Source organism: Anolis sagrei, chromosome 13, assembly GCF_037176765.1.
Source record: "Anolis sagrei isolate rAnoSag1 chromosome 13, rAnoSag1.mat, whole genome shotgun sequence".
In the NCBI taxonomy this organism is placed as follows: Eukaryota; Metazoa; Chordata; class Lepidosauria; order Squamata; family Dactyloidae; genus Anolis; species Anolis sagrei.
In genome coordinates this window covers 6,432,321-6,447,315 of record NC_090033.1, presented here as the reverse complement: position 1 = coordinate 6,447,315, position 14,995 = coordinate 6,432,321, and the positions used below count along the sequence as shown (strand labels likewise).

Sequence of the window (14,995 nt, the reverse complement as noted above, 5' to 3'; positions counted from 1 at the left end):
GGGCAAGATTACAGAGGGAGGGTCTTGCTTTATGGAGAGGCGAGGGAGCCAGTCCGCTTTCCCATCGTCCCAATTGTGTGTGGCCGGTAGCCGAGGCAAAGGTTGTCCAGGGCTTGGAGAAGTCTGGCCCACAGTTTCGCATCTAAATCGGTGTTTCTCCACCTTCCTAATCCCCCCACCCCGCCTTTAATACAGTTCCTTATGTTGTGATGACCCCCAACCATAACATTATATTACATTTTTGTTGCTACTTCATAACTGTAATTTGGCTCCTGTTATGAATCGTAATGTAAATATCTGATATTCAGGATGCATTTTCATTGTTGATGGTTTTTTCATGGACGGGCCACTCCACCCCACTCTAAGCCCTGCCCTCCCCCCAGCACCCCTCCCTCACCTTCTCTCTCCTCCTCCTCCTCCCTCTTGGTTCCAAAGCAAACCTCACCTCCACCTAAAATGGGGGGGGGGGGGGGCTGAGTGATGTCAACACCTCCCTTCGGAGAAAAACAAGAGGCCTCTGGGAAGCAATGGAGTTCTGGGAAAAGTTAGCAATGTCTCAGTTCCTAAGACCATCGGAAATATGTGTTATCCGATGGTGTTAGGTGACCCCTGTGAAAGGGTCATTCAACCCCCAAAGTGGTCGCGACCCACAGGTTGTATTTTTTGCAGAATGTATTTTCATTCACTGGACCAAATATGGCACAAATACCCAATACGCCCAAATGTGAATACTGGTAGGCTTGTGGGGATTGGTTTTTGTCATTTGGGAGTTGTAGTTGTTGAGATTTATAGTTCATCTACAATCAAAGAGCATCCAACATTCTGCCGACCCATTTATGTCGGATAAGCGAGTCTCTACTTTATTATACTATGATATAATCATTGTTTGTGGATTAGTGGGTTGTCTTAAGGAATCTCCTCCTAACGCCTGTTGCTTTCTCTCTCTTTCTGTTGTCCGTTTCTTCCTCCAGCTGAAAGAACTCTATGCACTGACGCAACCTCAGGAAACCCCAAGATGGCTGCCAAGCGCAAAGGTGGCCTGAAGCTCAACGCCATCTGTGCCAAGCTCAGCCGCCAGGTCGTCGTCGACCACAAGGGACTTGAGCAGATCCACGCCGACAAGGCCCTCCTGGGGCGCGAGGGCGCCATTGGCAGTGCCGCCACCAAGGACATTGCCCAGCCCGGGGCCAAGGAGCCCGAGGGGGCTGGCCGCGTGCAGAAGATTGAGGAGGACAAGCGGAGGGAGGTGATTGAGAAGTGGGTCAATGGGGAGTACAGCGAGGACGCCTTGCTAGGGCGCATCGAGAGCAAGGAGCCCAAAAGCTCCGAAGGGGCCGAGGTGCCCCCCGAGGGTGTCTACATGGTGCAGCCCAAGGGTTGCAGCGACGAAGAGGACAATGGGGATGAAGCCGAGCCACCCAAGGGCTCCCAAGAGAGCAGTTTCCTGGGCGAACGGGATGCAGACCTACCTCCGTCCAAGGAGGAAGGCTTCCGGGACCCCAGCGGTGAAGCGGGCCCCAAGCTGATAGGAGCAGCTACCTCAGGTAAGGCGGCCTTGAGCGGCTTCTCTTGACATTTTAGCCATCTTGTCTTTCCCAGTTGGCTCAGGCAAAAGCAAACTGTGGCAGGATCTCTGATATTACATCTCTTTCCTCATTAATAACTTCTGTCGTCCTGATCACCCTCTGATGTTGCTTGTCCCAACTTCTATCTGGAAGACCCAGAACTGTCCCACTCTGGAAGTAATTGAGTCGGAAACGACTCCATTGGTGAGAAAGAAGGCATTTTCCAACCATGTACTGGGAACCATGTACTGGGAACCGTGGTGGCGCATTGGGTTAAAGCAGGCATGGGCAAACTTTCTAACTTAGGGAAGGAAAGAAGGAGAAAGAGAGAGGGAAGGAGAGAGGAAAAAGAGAAGGAAAGACAAAAGGGAAATAAGGAATGGAGGAAGGAGAAAGAGAGGGGGAAGGAGAGGGGAAAGAGGGAAGGAAGGATGAAAGGGTAGAAGGGGAGGAAGAGAGAGAGGGATGGAGAAAGAGGGAGGTAAGGGAGGGAGGGGGGAGAGAGAAGGAAGGAAAGACAAAAGGGAAGGAAGCAAAGAAAGGAAGGGAGGAAGGAAGGAGAAATAGTGAGAGGGAAGGAAGGAGGAAAGAGAGAAGGAAGGGAAGACAAAAGGGAAGGAAGGAAGGAAGGAAGGAAGGAAGGAAGGAAGGAAGGAAGGAAGGAAGGAAGGAAGGAAGGAGAAAGAGGGGAAAAGAGGGAGGGGGAAAGAGGGTAGGAGGGAGGGAGAGAAGGAAGGATGAAAGAGTGGAAGGGGAGGGAGAAGGATGGCAAAAGAGGGAGATAAGGATGGGAGGGAGGAAAGATAGAAGGAAGGAAAGGCAAATGGGAAGAAAGCAAAGAAAGGGAGGGAGGGAGGAGAAAAAGAGAGAGGGGAGTAGGGAGGGAGGAAAGGAGGAAGGGAAGGATGGAAGAAAGGAAGGGTGAAGGGAAATGAGGGGAGGGAGGATATAGAGAGAGAAGGAGGGAGAAACAAAAGGGGGAAGGAAAGAAAGAAAAAAGGAAGAAAGGAAAAAAGAAAGAGTGGAAGGGAAGGAGAGAGGGAGGGATGGAGAAAGAGGGGAGTTAGAAAGGGAGGGAGGGAAGGAGGAAGGAAAGAGAGAAGGAAGGAAAGGAGGAAGAGGAGGATGAAAGAAAGGAAGGGTGAAAGGAAATGGAGGGAGGGAGGAAAGAGAAAAGAAAAAAAAACAAAGGAGGGAAGAAAGGAAGGAAGGAAGGAAGGAGAGAGGGAAGGAAGGGTGATAGAGGGAAGGAAAAAAGGACAAAAGGGTGGAAGTGAAGGAAGGAAGGAGGGAGAAGAGGGAGGTAAGAAAGAAAGGGAGGGAGGGAAGGAGGAAGGAAAGAGAAGGAAGGAAGGATAGGATGGTGAGAGAGAGGAGGGCCTGAGAAAAGAGCCCAAGGGGCTGCAACTTTTTTTGCCCATATTATACGTAGATAGTCCAGTGGCTGTGAACGAAAGAAAAAATAGAGTGATGGAGGCATTGCTTTTTGACCCAACCTCGTACAAGGCTTTAGAGTGAAACTTTTGGGCCCAGAGGAAGAAGAATGCTCCCTCTCTCCCTCTCCGAGTGTACATATGGGTTCACCTTCATTGCAGTGTTATGACACATTCCAAGCCGCATGCATGGATGGGCCGTCCTCCTCGGTCCCTTAGGCCATGCCCCGCGGACGTTGGGGGCCTTCTTCCGGCACTCAAGGGAGAGGGAGAAAGTGAGGGGTGTGGGGCCTGTGGGGAGCTGGACTGGCAGGAGAAGCACATGGGAGACGCCTGGGCCGCCTTCCGCTGCCTTCCCTGCTGAAGGAATGTGGCTGCCCCTGGCGCGGTGACAAACGGCAGCAGCCCCAACCGTGACACCTCCATCCACCGCCGCTCGCTTTCACTCTCTCCGCTCGGTCTGCAGACAAGCTGGGCCGGGCCTGCCAAACCAAACTCATTAAAACAAATGAGCCTTTTCTTTTCTCTCTTCTCCCCTCCTTTGATCTTTCTCTCTTTCTTTCTGCCTTTTTCTTTCAGTGACTCCTCATCTTCCCAACTTGACATTCTCAACACAGTGAGAACTGTGTTAGAACCACTTACTTACTTAGATGATCCCTTGTTGTCCTTCCAAGTGTAGTGTCTTGGAGGTGGATATGTAAGTGTTATCATCAGCATACTGGAGTTCTATAACAGATGTTGTAGTTCTTTTTCTGAATGTGCACAGACTACATTATCATCGGCATATTGGAGTTCTATAATACACATTGTAGGTCTTCTGAATGCACACAGAGTACATTATCATTGGCATATTGGAATTATATAATAGACATTGTAGGTCATCTTCTGAATGTGCACAGACTACATTATCATTCGCATATTGGAGTTCTATAATACAAATTGCAGGTCTTCTGAATGCACACAGACTACATTATCATTGGCATATTGGAATTCTATAATAGACATTGTAGGTCATCTTCTGAATGTGCACAGACTATTTCATCAGTGGCATACTGGAGTCCGCTTCTTGGCCCGCATGCTCTCCTGCAGTGAGGACATCTGTTTCGAGGTGGAAGGCGGTCCCGGTCAGGGTTGGCTTGGCGCTCCTTCCTCTTGGCACGTTTCTCCCTTCTATTTGTGCCTCTTTGAATTCCGCAGCACTGCTGGTCACAGCTGACCTCCCATTAGAGCGCTCAAGGGCCAGGGCTTCCCAGGTCTTGGTGTGTATTCCACAGTTTATAAGGTTGTCTTTAAGCCCATCTTTCAATCTCTTTTCCTGTCCACCAACATTCTGCTGTCGGCTGGTACCCGCTCTTTTCTGCCGTTCGTATCGAGTTTATTTTAGAAGGGGGTTTCCCGTTTTGTGACATCCAAATGGACTGAACGAAATGAAAACAGCGCTTGGGGACCCGGCGCTGCCCGGGTTATTTGAGAAAGGCATTGCGTGGCAAAGGTGTTCTTTATCAGTTATCAGTTAGTGAAGGTACTGCAAATCCCATCGTGCACAGTTCATCCTCCTCCAAACAGCCCCTGGATGTAGAGTGGGTTATGGTGGCTCTGTGTGCGAAGTTCGATCTTGCTCTGTCATTGGTGAGGGTCACAGTGATCTCATGAAGTGTGTGAAGGTACTGCAGGTCCCATCATCCATGGTGAATCCTCCTTCATACCACAACAGGATGTAGAGTCGATCATGGGGGCTCTGTGTGCCAAGTTTGGTCTAGATCTGTCATTGGATGAGGGTCGCAGTGGTCTCAGAAAGTGTGTTAAGGTACTGCAAGTCCCATCATCCGTAGGCCGTCCTCCCTAAACTGCACCAGGATGTAGAGTGGGTCATGGGGGCTCTATGTGCCAAGTTTGGTTTTTATCAGTCTTTGTTGGGGGCCGCAGTGTTCTGTGGAAACCGAACCGTTGGAAAGTACTACACATCCCATCATCCATTGTCTGTCCTCCCCCAAACCTCACCAGGAACTAAAGAGGGTCATGGGGGTTATGTGTGCCAAGTTTGGTCTCAATCATCGGATGAGGGTCGCAGTGGTCTTGGGAAATGAGTGGAGGTACTTGGAAGTCCCATTATCCATGGTCCGCCCTCCTCCAAACCGCAGCAGGAAGTAGATTGAGTCATGGGGGCTCTGTGTGCCACGTTTGGCCTTTATCGGTCTTGGGGGCCACAGTGGTCTCTGGAAACCGAAGGGGTTGAAAGTACTACAAATCCATCATCCTTTGTTCGTTCTTCCCCATACCTCACCAGGACGTACAGGGGTTCATGGGGGTTATGTGTGCCAAGTTTGGTCCAGGTCTGTCGCTCGTGCAATCTCTGTGGCCTGTGAAAGTGAGAGCCAACCAGAAAGCTTCCACATACACTTCCGACCTTCCGCCCTCCGCATACATACATACAAACATTCACTTTTATTATTTATTTATTTATTTATTTATAGATAGATAGATAGATAGATAGATAGATAGATAGATAGATAGATAGATGATGATGATGATGATTATTATTATTATTATTCTTGCCAACCACTGGTGGTCCACAGAGCACAGGTTGGGAACTACTGGTAGAAAACGATGCCTACTATACGCTCAGTTCCAAAAATGTAAGCCTGGCTTTGCTGAATCGAACCCACATTTGGGCTGACAAGAGGGGAAAGCCCTCTCCCACTGCGTCTGGAATACGGTCTTTAAGTATGAAAGGTGTAACTTCTAGCCCTGTGGGTCAAGGTCCTCAAGGTCCTCCTTCTCTGCATCTCCTCCCTTGCCTTGCTTGCCTGGAGGAATCTCCATCAATCTCGACTCGGTGCGGAAAACCAGCCCTGCCATATGGCACAATTTCACTCCCAGTGGGCCGGCCCTCAGCTCCTCATTCTTTTAAGCCGCCCCCCATAAGAGTATATTTTGGGGGGGCTTGTAAAGTAGACATGAGGACCAAAGTGGGGCTGGGAGGCGAATCTCGTCAAACAAACTTCATTGCCGACGAGCGAGTCCAAGCCCAATCACCTTGCGCCAGCGACAGACAAGGGCTTTTCCTATCAAAGGAAACTGAAGGTCACACTTTTCCTCATTGATCTTGCAATGTTTGTTAATTACTCTGTCACTGATGTGGCGAAGGATAATTAAACAGCTCTGTTTATATCTTATATGCATAATTATGTGCGTTGCCACTGAACTTGGGGAGGCTGGAGAAGAGGGAAAGGGGACAGATGAGCGGAGATGAGTTTCGGCGGCAGCGGCGTTAATAATAACGAGGGGAGGGGAGGGGAGCGCGGCACAAAAGGGAGCCACGCTGATGGATCGGTGCAATGGGGGGAAAGAGGGCGAGGTGTCGAGAGTCAGTTATTAAACCGGAATGGGAGTCAAGACTTCATTTGGAGATGCCCTTCTCCGGAGGGCAAAAGGAGACGCAAAGGCAGGCACTTGGAGGAACTCCATCCGTGAACTGCTGGGTGCTCTGAGCTGCCTCTGTTTGTATAACGTGGACCTAGAACTCCTTCCAAAAACTCATTTGTAGCCCTTTGGGAACTAATGTTGGAGAGTCAAGTGGTCCCTGATGCAGAGGCGGCCGTAGTTAATTTTCAACTGTGAGCAAACAGTATTTTGGCGCCCCCCCCCCCCAACCAATCACTGTTTGTCATGGGAGTTCTGTGTGCCATATTTGGTTCAATTCCATCATGGGTGGAGTTCAGAATGTTCTTTGATTGTAGGTGAACTATACATCCCAGTAACTCCAACTTGCATATGTCAAGGTCTATTTTCTCCCAAGAGCACCCCTGGGCAAAATCAACTATACTACAAGTGCTTACTTTGCGTAATGGCTTGGCCGCCCCTGCCCTGATGGAAAAAAGGTTTGGAACCACTGTTTACAAACTACAGGTTTTCCCATCTTACATCCACTTGTTTGTCCCAACTGTCGTAGATGTCAATCAACGCAGATTCAAGGGTTTGTTGTAGTTGGGATCGGCCAATGGATTGAGACCCCTTGTTTTGATGGAGGAGATATGAACTAATTACACAGTTTACTTGCTGTCCAGCCTTCCATTCCGTTGTTGTATTGGTGTCACTTGGCTTCCAAGCAATCTCTAGGATGAACCCAGACCCAGTTGTTATCTTGGAGGAACGGACAAGAGCATCCTCCCAATTCCCCCTCTTTGTTTATTTCCCAGACTCAGTACAGGCAAGCCCGGAGTCCAGGGCTTCTGCTCCGTTCGGACTGTTTTGCTTTCCCTTCCATATATAGTGCGTAGCTGTGGGCTATTTTTAGCCCCCTTCGGATTGTGTGTGGTGCTTTTTTCCCCCTTTCCCTTTTTCCGCTTGTCGCTAACTCCGGATCCTTTGTGATAGGAGAGCGGCTCGGAGCCAGCCAGGCACAGGCACTCGGGTCTTTGGCCATGCCCAGAAATGGACAGGTGGCAGAATGGGGGGGGGGGGGGAGGCCTTTGGGACCCTTCCGTTAAGGGCCAAGGCTGGAGAAGGAGGGAGAGAAAGGCCCGGGGCGCTTTTGGCAACGGGCCCTAAAGCCCAAGAGGCCAACAAGTGCCTGGTACTTGATCCCAAACATCCAGTCGTAGACTCTCAGACAGTCCTGACTTGGCAGGAACAGTCCAGGAATGGGCCGGATGTGGCCCGTTGCCCTCTTTTCCTTTCTCTTACTATCCTATCCTATCCTTCCTTCTCTCTTTCCTTCTCTCTTCCCTTCCACGCTTTCATCCTTCTTTCCTTCCTCTTTTCCTCTCACCTTCTTTCTCCTTCCTTGCTTCCCCATTGGCTTTCCTTCCTTTTCTTTTCTCCCTCCCTTCCCTCTTTCTCCCTTGCTCTATTACCTTCAACCCTTTTATCCTTCTTTCCTTCTCTCTTTCCTTCGTCCTTCCCTTCCTTCCATCCTTCCTTCCTTCCCTCCTTCCCTCCCTCCCTTTTGTCCTTCCTTCTCTCTTTCCTTCGTCCTTCCCTTCCTTCCATCCTTCCCTGCCACCCTTTCATCCTTCCTTACTTCCCTCCCTTTTGTCTTTCCTTCCTTCTCACTTTCCTTCCTCCTTCCCTTTCCCCTCCCTTCCTTGCCTACCTCTTTCGCCTTCCCTCCTTCCTTCCCTTCCACCCTTTCATCCTTCTTTCCTGCCTCTTTCCCTCTCACCCTCTTTCTCCTACCTTCCTCCCCCTTTGACTTTCCTTCCTTCTCTTTCCTCCCTCTCTTCCCTTTCTCCCTCTCTCTATTCTCTTCCACTCTTTCATCCTTCCTTCCTTCTCTTTCTCGTTCCCTTCTTTCCATTCTTCTCTTCTCCCCTTTCCTCTTTCCTTACTTCCCTCCCTTTTGTCATTCCTTCCTTCTCTCTTTCCTCACTCCTTACCTCCCTACCTCCCTTCCTTACCTCCCCCTTTCTCCTTCCTTCCTTTCCTTTGTCTTTCCTTCCTTCTCTTTCCTCCCCCTTCCTTTTTTCTCCCTCTCTTTCATTCCCTTCCACCCTTAAGTCCATCCTTCCGTCTCTCCTTCCTTCCTCCTTCCCTCCCTCCCCTCTCCCTTCCTTACCTCGCTCTTTCTCTTTCCTTCCCTTCTTCCTTCCCTTTTCACCCTCTCATCCTCTTTCTACCTCCTTCCCCTTTCATTTCATAGTATAAATGCACCAAGAGAAGGGTATGGGCCTTGGGAAACTATAATTCCCAGGACAGCACAGCATGAAGCCAAACTAATGTGATGACAAGACTGGCTTCCCAGATTTTAAGTGTAGCACTCGGTGGAATTTAGTAAATGTGATGAAGTGGCTAGAGATGTTACAGGCCTGCTTTAAGACCGAGGCATTCGGAGACTGATGGTCTTCTCTTGAGTCCCTCCGTCAGTGTGGTCATTCTCTCCCATGCATCCCTTCTCACCCCAAATGTCCCCTTTCCCTCTCCATTTCTTTATGTGCTGATGCTGTTCAAGCAGCGTTCGCTGCAGCTTCTATCCCTTCCAGACCTCCTTGGCTTCGTCGTTTCCTCTTGCCTTTTTCTCGTTCGGAGCGAGGGGTTTGCTAAGAGCTGTGAATGAATGGCTGGTGGAGATGAGGGGGGAGGCTTGAGGGACCCCTGCGCACTGTAAATCCTGGCTCTGTGGGGAGAGCGCAGGGGCTGTGGGAGGGGAGCGGGATGTGCCCTGAGAGGAGGAATGTCATGTCAGCCAAAGCTGGAGCGAGGCTGCCCCCAGCGTGCCAGAGCCATCCCCGTCGCCTCTTTTGCACTGATATAAAGCGACCTCCAGCCCGTCCTTCTTACTGACCAGCCAAACTGCCTGGTAGGGCTCCTCGGGGTCCCATTTCACCGCCAGGCTCAAATCCTTCTTCCTTTTCTTTAAAGTAACATAAAATCAACGGCAAAGTTCGAAGAGGCAGGAGCCCAGAAAAGCAGCTCTGGACACATCCTCCTCTTTTCCTTAAGAGAAGTTGCTTGGGTGGGCAAGGGCCTATACCCCTGTGCCACCCATTTGGTCCATCACGACCTCTACCCTCTGTGCCACCCATTTGGTCCATCAGGACCTCTCCCCCTGTGCCACCCATTTCGTCCATCAGTCACCCATTTGGTCCATCGGGACTTCTACCCCTGTGCCACCCATTTGGTCCATCAGTCACCCATTTGGTCCATCAGGACCTCTACCCCTGTGCCACCCATTTGGTCCATAATGACCTCTACCCCTGTGCCACCCATTTGGTCCATCACGACCTCTACCCCTGGGCCACCCATTTGGTCCATTAGGACCTCTACCCCTGGGCCACCCATTTGGTCCATTAGGACCTCTACCCCTGCGCCACCCATTTGGTCCATCAGGACCTCTATCCCCATGCCACCCATTTGGTCCATCAGGACCTCTACCCCTGTGCCACCCATTTGGTCCATAATGACCTCTACCCCTGTGCCACCCATTTGGTCCATAATGACCTCTACCCCTGTGCCACCCATTTGGTCCATCCGGACCTCTTTGCCACCCATTTGGTCCATCAGTCACTAGGTGACTGGTGGACCAAATGGGTGGCACGGGGGTAGAGGTCCTGATGGATCAAATGGATGGCACAGGGGTCGAGGTCCTGATGACCAAACTGGAGTTCACAGCTGACATCCAGTCTAGATAGAACTAGGGATTCTGCCTCTGTAGCTTGAAGCAGCTCTGTTGACATGCCATCTCTTTCTGGTGATTTGCCTCTTCCTAAATGCTGTGATGCACTTTCTAAAAGGATCATCTTAACGTGGTTCTTACTTGATTGAATCTGCCATCCATTCATCTCCTTCCATGTATTGTTTCAGTCCTCTTTTTATTTCCGCTTGGTCACGTGGAATACTCTCTTGTGCGTCGCGCAGCATCTCCATTCTTGGTTTAAAGTTCCCTTTGATTTCTCACGTTTTGTGAAAGAGGTCTTCTATCCTTTCTTGTAAAATTTAGTCAGTCTAACTCTCCTGCATCATTTCTTGATCCCGGGCCAAATTTTTCTACAGATAGAGCCTTCTTTCTGGCTGCTCTGTGTTGTACTTTTCCCATCTTTTCCCCTTCCAGAGGAACCAGGAATTGCGTTCCGCCGTTCTCCCGCTCTCTTCCTTCCTTACCACCTTTGCGCAGGCCTGGAATGCTTGTGATGCCTCTGGCATGTTTGCCATCGGCCTCACTTCCAGTAAAACGACTTCCCCGCCGTATTAGGCCAAGGCAAAAGTGCCGAGACATTTATGAAACTTTGTTTAATGTACTGAAAAGCCATCGGCTAGAACATTTAGGAAATTGATTTTCCTGGCATTGATGAACTCTTTTTTATTTTACCCCAGTATTAATTACTTTTTTTTTTGAAAAAACAAATTAATTTAAGAGTCGTAAAACCGAACAAGTGAGCCAAGCGTCAATAGATCATGTTTGCTCCTTGTGTGCGTGTGTGTGTGTCCCCAAATTCAACTGCTATGCAGGAGGGGAATGGGAGACATTGGAAATTCCATAACCTCTTGGAAATAATGTACCATAACCTTATTGAAAAAGTAAAAAAATGGTGTCACATCCGTTTGGTAAATATGAATCTCCATGCACATCTTTGGAAAACCACTAGTTAAGAAAAGCATGACCTTGCTAGAGGTGACTCTTTGAACAAGTTATATTCACGAGCATTTGTGTAATGGCACACAAGTACCTCAGCTGTTAGACTGAAGAACCATGCCTTTAAACTGCCACAGATAAAGACATGCCACTACAAAAATATATTGGGTTAGTAGAGGATGGTTGTTTCTTTGAAGGAGTTAGTGGAAGTTTGGAAGGTTGCTATTTCCTCTTGGATGACCCCTATTTTCCCTCTCTTTGTGTTGCGTATTCCAGGGGAGGCCTCATCTTTGCGGGACTACGCCGCGACCACCATGAACGAGTTCCTGGGCATGTTTGGCTACGACGACCAGAACATGCGGGACGAGCTGGCTCGCAAGATTAGCTTTGATAAGCTGAACGCCACTACCTCAGATGCCACCGCTGCCGTTGCCGCCGTGGCCTCCTCCCTTGCTGGCGAGGACGCCGTGGCCAAGAGAGCCCGTTTCTCCAAGTACGAGGAATACATCCGCAAGTTGAAGGCGGGGGAGCAAGTGCCCTGGCCCATCCATCCAGCCAAGACTGAAGAGCTGACCAGCAAGCTAGGCAAGGAAGCACCCATAGTCTTGAAGCAGCCCATCCGCTTGCCGGCCCCGGACATCTCGCTCTTGCCGGAGACGAAAGCCACCATCTTGCCTCTGCCCTCCCCCAGCAGCTCCCAGATGCAAGGTCTGATGTCGCGGGCATCCAAGTACGACTTCTTCATCCAGAAGCTGAAGACCGGCGAAAGCCTCCGCCCGCAGAATGGCAACACCTACAAGAAGACCTCCAAGTATGACCTGGAGAACGTCAAGTACTTGCACCTCTTCAAGCCGGGCGAAGGCAACCAGGACATGGGAGGAGCCATTGCCTTCAAGACAGGGAAGGTGGGACGCCCTTCCAAGTACGACGTTCGGAACATCCAAAAGCTCACCCCGGTCAAAGCTCCGGCCCCCAGCTTGGTCCCCACCCCGCTTACCACCACCACCACCCCCAGCAGCACTCCAGTGGCCGGACCTGAACAGCCCGTCACCCTGTCCTTCAGCACTCCAGAATACCTGAAATCCACTTTCTCCAAGACAGACTCCATCACAACTGGAACGGTGTCTACTGTTAAGTAAGTCAGACCACGCTTTTCATATCTCTTCCTTTACGTCAGTGGATCTCAACCTGTGGCTTTCTAGGCGTTTTGGCCTACAACTCCCAGAAATCCCAACCAGTTTTCCAACTGTTAGGATTTCTGGGAGTTGAAGGCCAAAACATCTGGGGACCCACAGGTTGAAAACCACTGATCTAGATGGTCCTTGAAGGCCTCCTAAGGTCACTATATAGTTCTAGATCAGTGGTTCTCAACCTGGGGTCCCCAGGTGGTTTTGTCCTACAACTCCCAGAAATCCCAGCCAGTTTATCAGCTGTTAGGATTTCTGGGAGTTGAAGGCCAAAAACATCTGGGGACTCCAAGTTGAGAACCACTGATCTAGATGGTCCTTGAGGGCCTCCTAAGGTCACTATATAGATCTAGATCAGTGGTTCTCAACTGTGGGTCCCCAGGTGTTCTGGCCTACAATTCCCAGAAATCCCAACCACTTTACCAACTGTTAAGATTTCTGGGAGTTGAAGGCCAAAACATCTGGGGACCCGCAGGTTGAGAACCACTGATTCAGATGATCATTCCTTGAGCATGGATGCCACTATAAACTAAGCTTCTAGTGACCACAGCATGGCTCTCTTCATCTTATCCCCTGTTGGATGGAGTCTGGAATCATGGTTGGACAGAGGTCTTCAGAGACCCAAGAAACTTGAGTTGCATTTGCTGGACAACAGGTTTCTCAGCTTCCATAGCTTTGCCTGAAGTATCTACTCATGAATCCATTAAAATAGATTCTCAACTTGTGGGTTCCCAGGCGTTTTGGCCTACAACTCCCAGAAATCCCAGCCAGTCTACCAGCTGTTAGGATTTGTGGGAGTTGAAAGCCAAAACATCTAGGGATCCATAGATTGAAAACCACTGATCCAGACAATCAATCCTTGAGCACGGATGCCACCATAAACGAAGCTTCTAGTGGCCACTGCATGGCTCTCTTCCTCATCTTATCCCCTGTTGGATGGGGACTGAAATCATGGTTGGACAGCGGTCTTCAGAGATCCAAGTAATTGAGTTGGTTCTTGTCAGCTTCTACCAGCTTTGTCCGAGACATCTACTCATGAATCCATTAGAACATTGCTAAAGCTAGGAACATAGAAGGGGTTGAATGATGGGGAGGGAGAGGAAGAGAAGCTTGCTTGGTTTGAGGAAGCCTTCATAGACTCAACAGGCAGAAAAATAAGGGCCTAGTTGGTCTATGAAGGCAAGTTTCTCTTCCTCCTCATCATTCAACACCTTCTATATTCGCAGGTTCATCAATGTTCTAATGGATTTATGAGTGGATGTGTTGGACAAGCTGGTGGAAGCTGACAAAGCCATTGTCCAGCATGATGCAACTCGGTTTATTGTGTCTCCAAAGACCTCTGTCCAACCATTTCCTCTGTCCAACTCAGTTTCTTGGGTCTCTGAAGACCTCTGTCCAACCATTTTTCTGTCCAACTCAGTTTCTTGGGTCTCTGAAGACCTCTGTCCAACCATTTTTCTATCTAACTCAGTTTCTTGGGTCTCTGAAGACCTCTGTCCAACTCAGTTTCTTGGGTCTCTGAAGACCTCTGTCCAACTCAGTTTCTTGGGTCTCTTAAGACCTCTGTCCAACCATGATTTCAGATCCCATCCAACAGGAGATAAGATGAAGAGAGCCATGCTGTGGCCACTAGAAGTTTAGTTTATGGTGGCATCCATGCTCAAGGAATGATCGTCTGGATCTGTGGTTCTCAACCTTTGGGTCTCCAGATGTTTTGGCCTTCAACTCTCAGAAATCCTCACTGCTGGTAAACTGGCTCAGATTTCTGGGAGATGTCGGCCAAAACATCTAGGGATCCACAGGCTGAGAAGCACTACTTTAGGTGGACAATGGGATGGAGAAAGAGGGTAGCAAAAGCAGTGTTGGAGGTGTAAGACATGCTTCTGCCCTCCTCTGGGCCTCTACTCTCCTTCTGGAATTAACATCCCAGTTAATGGCTGAAGCCAGCTGTCACTCACGTGTTTGGAATATCTAGAACCCTGGTGGGTTTCTTCACCCTCTCCTGATGTAAGTATATTAACATCTGTTCCAGAAATCCAAAGCCCTCGTTGTGTCTGGGGCAAGTCCTTTGCAAGGACAAGGGCTCAGAATGGAGACTCAAAGTGGTCTCCAGAGTTCTAATCCAACACTCGAACCACTACTCCACGTTCTGATGTAAAGAACCCTTCCTTCCAGTTGTATTCTTCATAGCTATTCACCAAAGAGAGCTTGCTTCTACCCTCCTCTGTCTGTGTTGATTTTTCTACCCGTGTTCATGGCAGTATGTGAACCTCCCTGTTTCTTGGTCGAGATGGTCCCTTTTTTGTTGTTCCCATTGCCTTGCAAATCAGAGCAAGCATATGTGAAGGACAGGCAGATGTGCAGTTGCCCACATGTTTGGCACCCTCTCAATCACAGCCCTCCTTCAGCTTCCTTCCTGCTGTTCAGTTCCTTCGTTCTCTCGCACTCTCTCTTTCCACCGCGGTTGGGGATGAACCTCAAGTGCACTCTTGGCTCTGCCCACAAGACTTCCTTCAGACGGTGGAGGCGGGAGGGGTCTACAGCCCTGGCTTTGGTGTGGCTGAGCTTCTGTGTCATTTCCTATGCGCTGTGTATCAGCGCAAGAGCTAAGGATGCTTTACCCTGAGCAGCCAGTGGTTGATAGGATGACTAGTAGCATAACCTTAACCTTCCACCTGTCAGGCATGTGCTGGTGAGTTCATGGTCTTCCCTAGCAGACTTTCCACAGGGCCTTGTAGA

The 14,995-nt window shown here is 49.7% G+C and overlaps 1 protein-coding gene across 5 annotated transcripts in view; it reads left to right on the top strand.

Annotated features, from left to right (window-relative positions):
- The window catches only part of CASZ1 (castor zinc finger 1), a 379,132-nt gene that overhangs the window by 300,666 nt on the left and 63,471 nt on the right, over positions 1–14,995 (top strand). For all 5 annotated transcript variants that reach the window (XM_067472686.1, XM_067472685.1, XM_067472687.1 and 2 more), the window contains 2 exons: positions 972–1,544; positions 11,346–12,204. In XM_067472686.1, the coding sequence (XP_067328787.1) occupies positions 972–1,544; positions 11,346–12,204 (1,432 nt within the window). The remainder of the gene's footprint in view (positions 1–971; positions 1,545–11,345; positions 12,205–14,995) is intronic.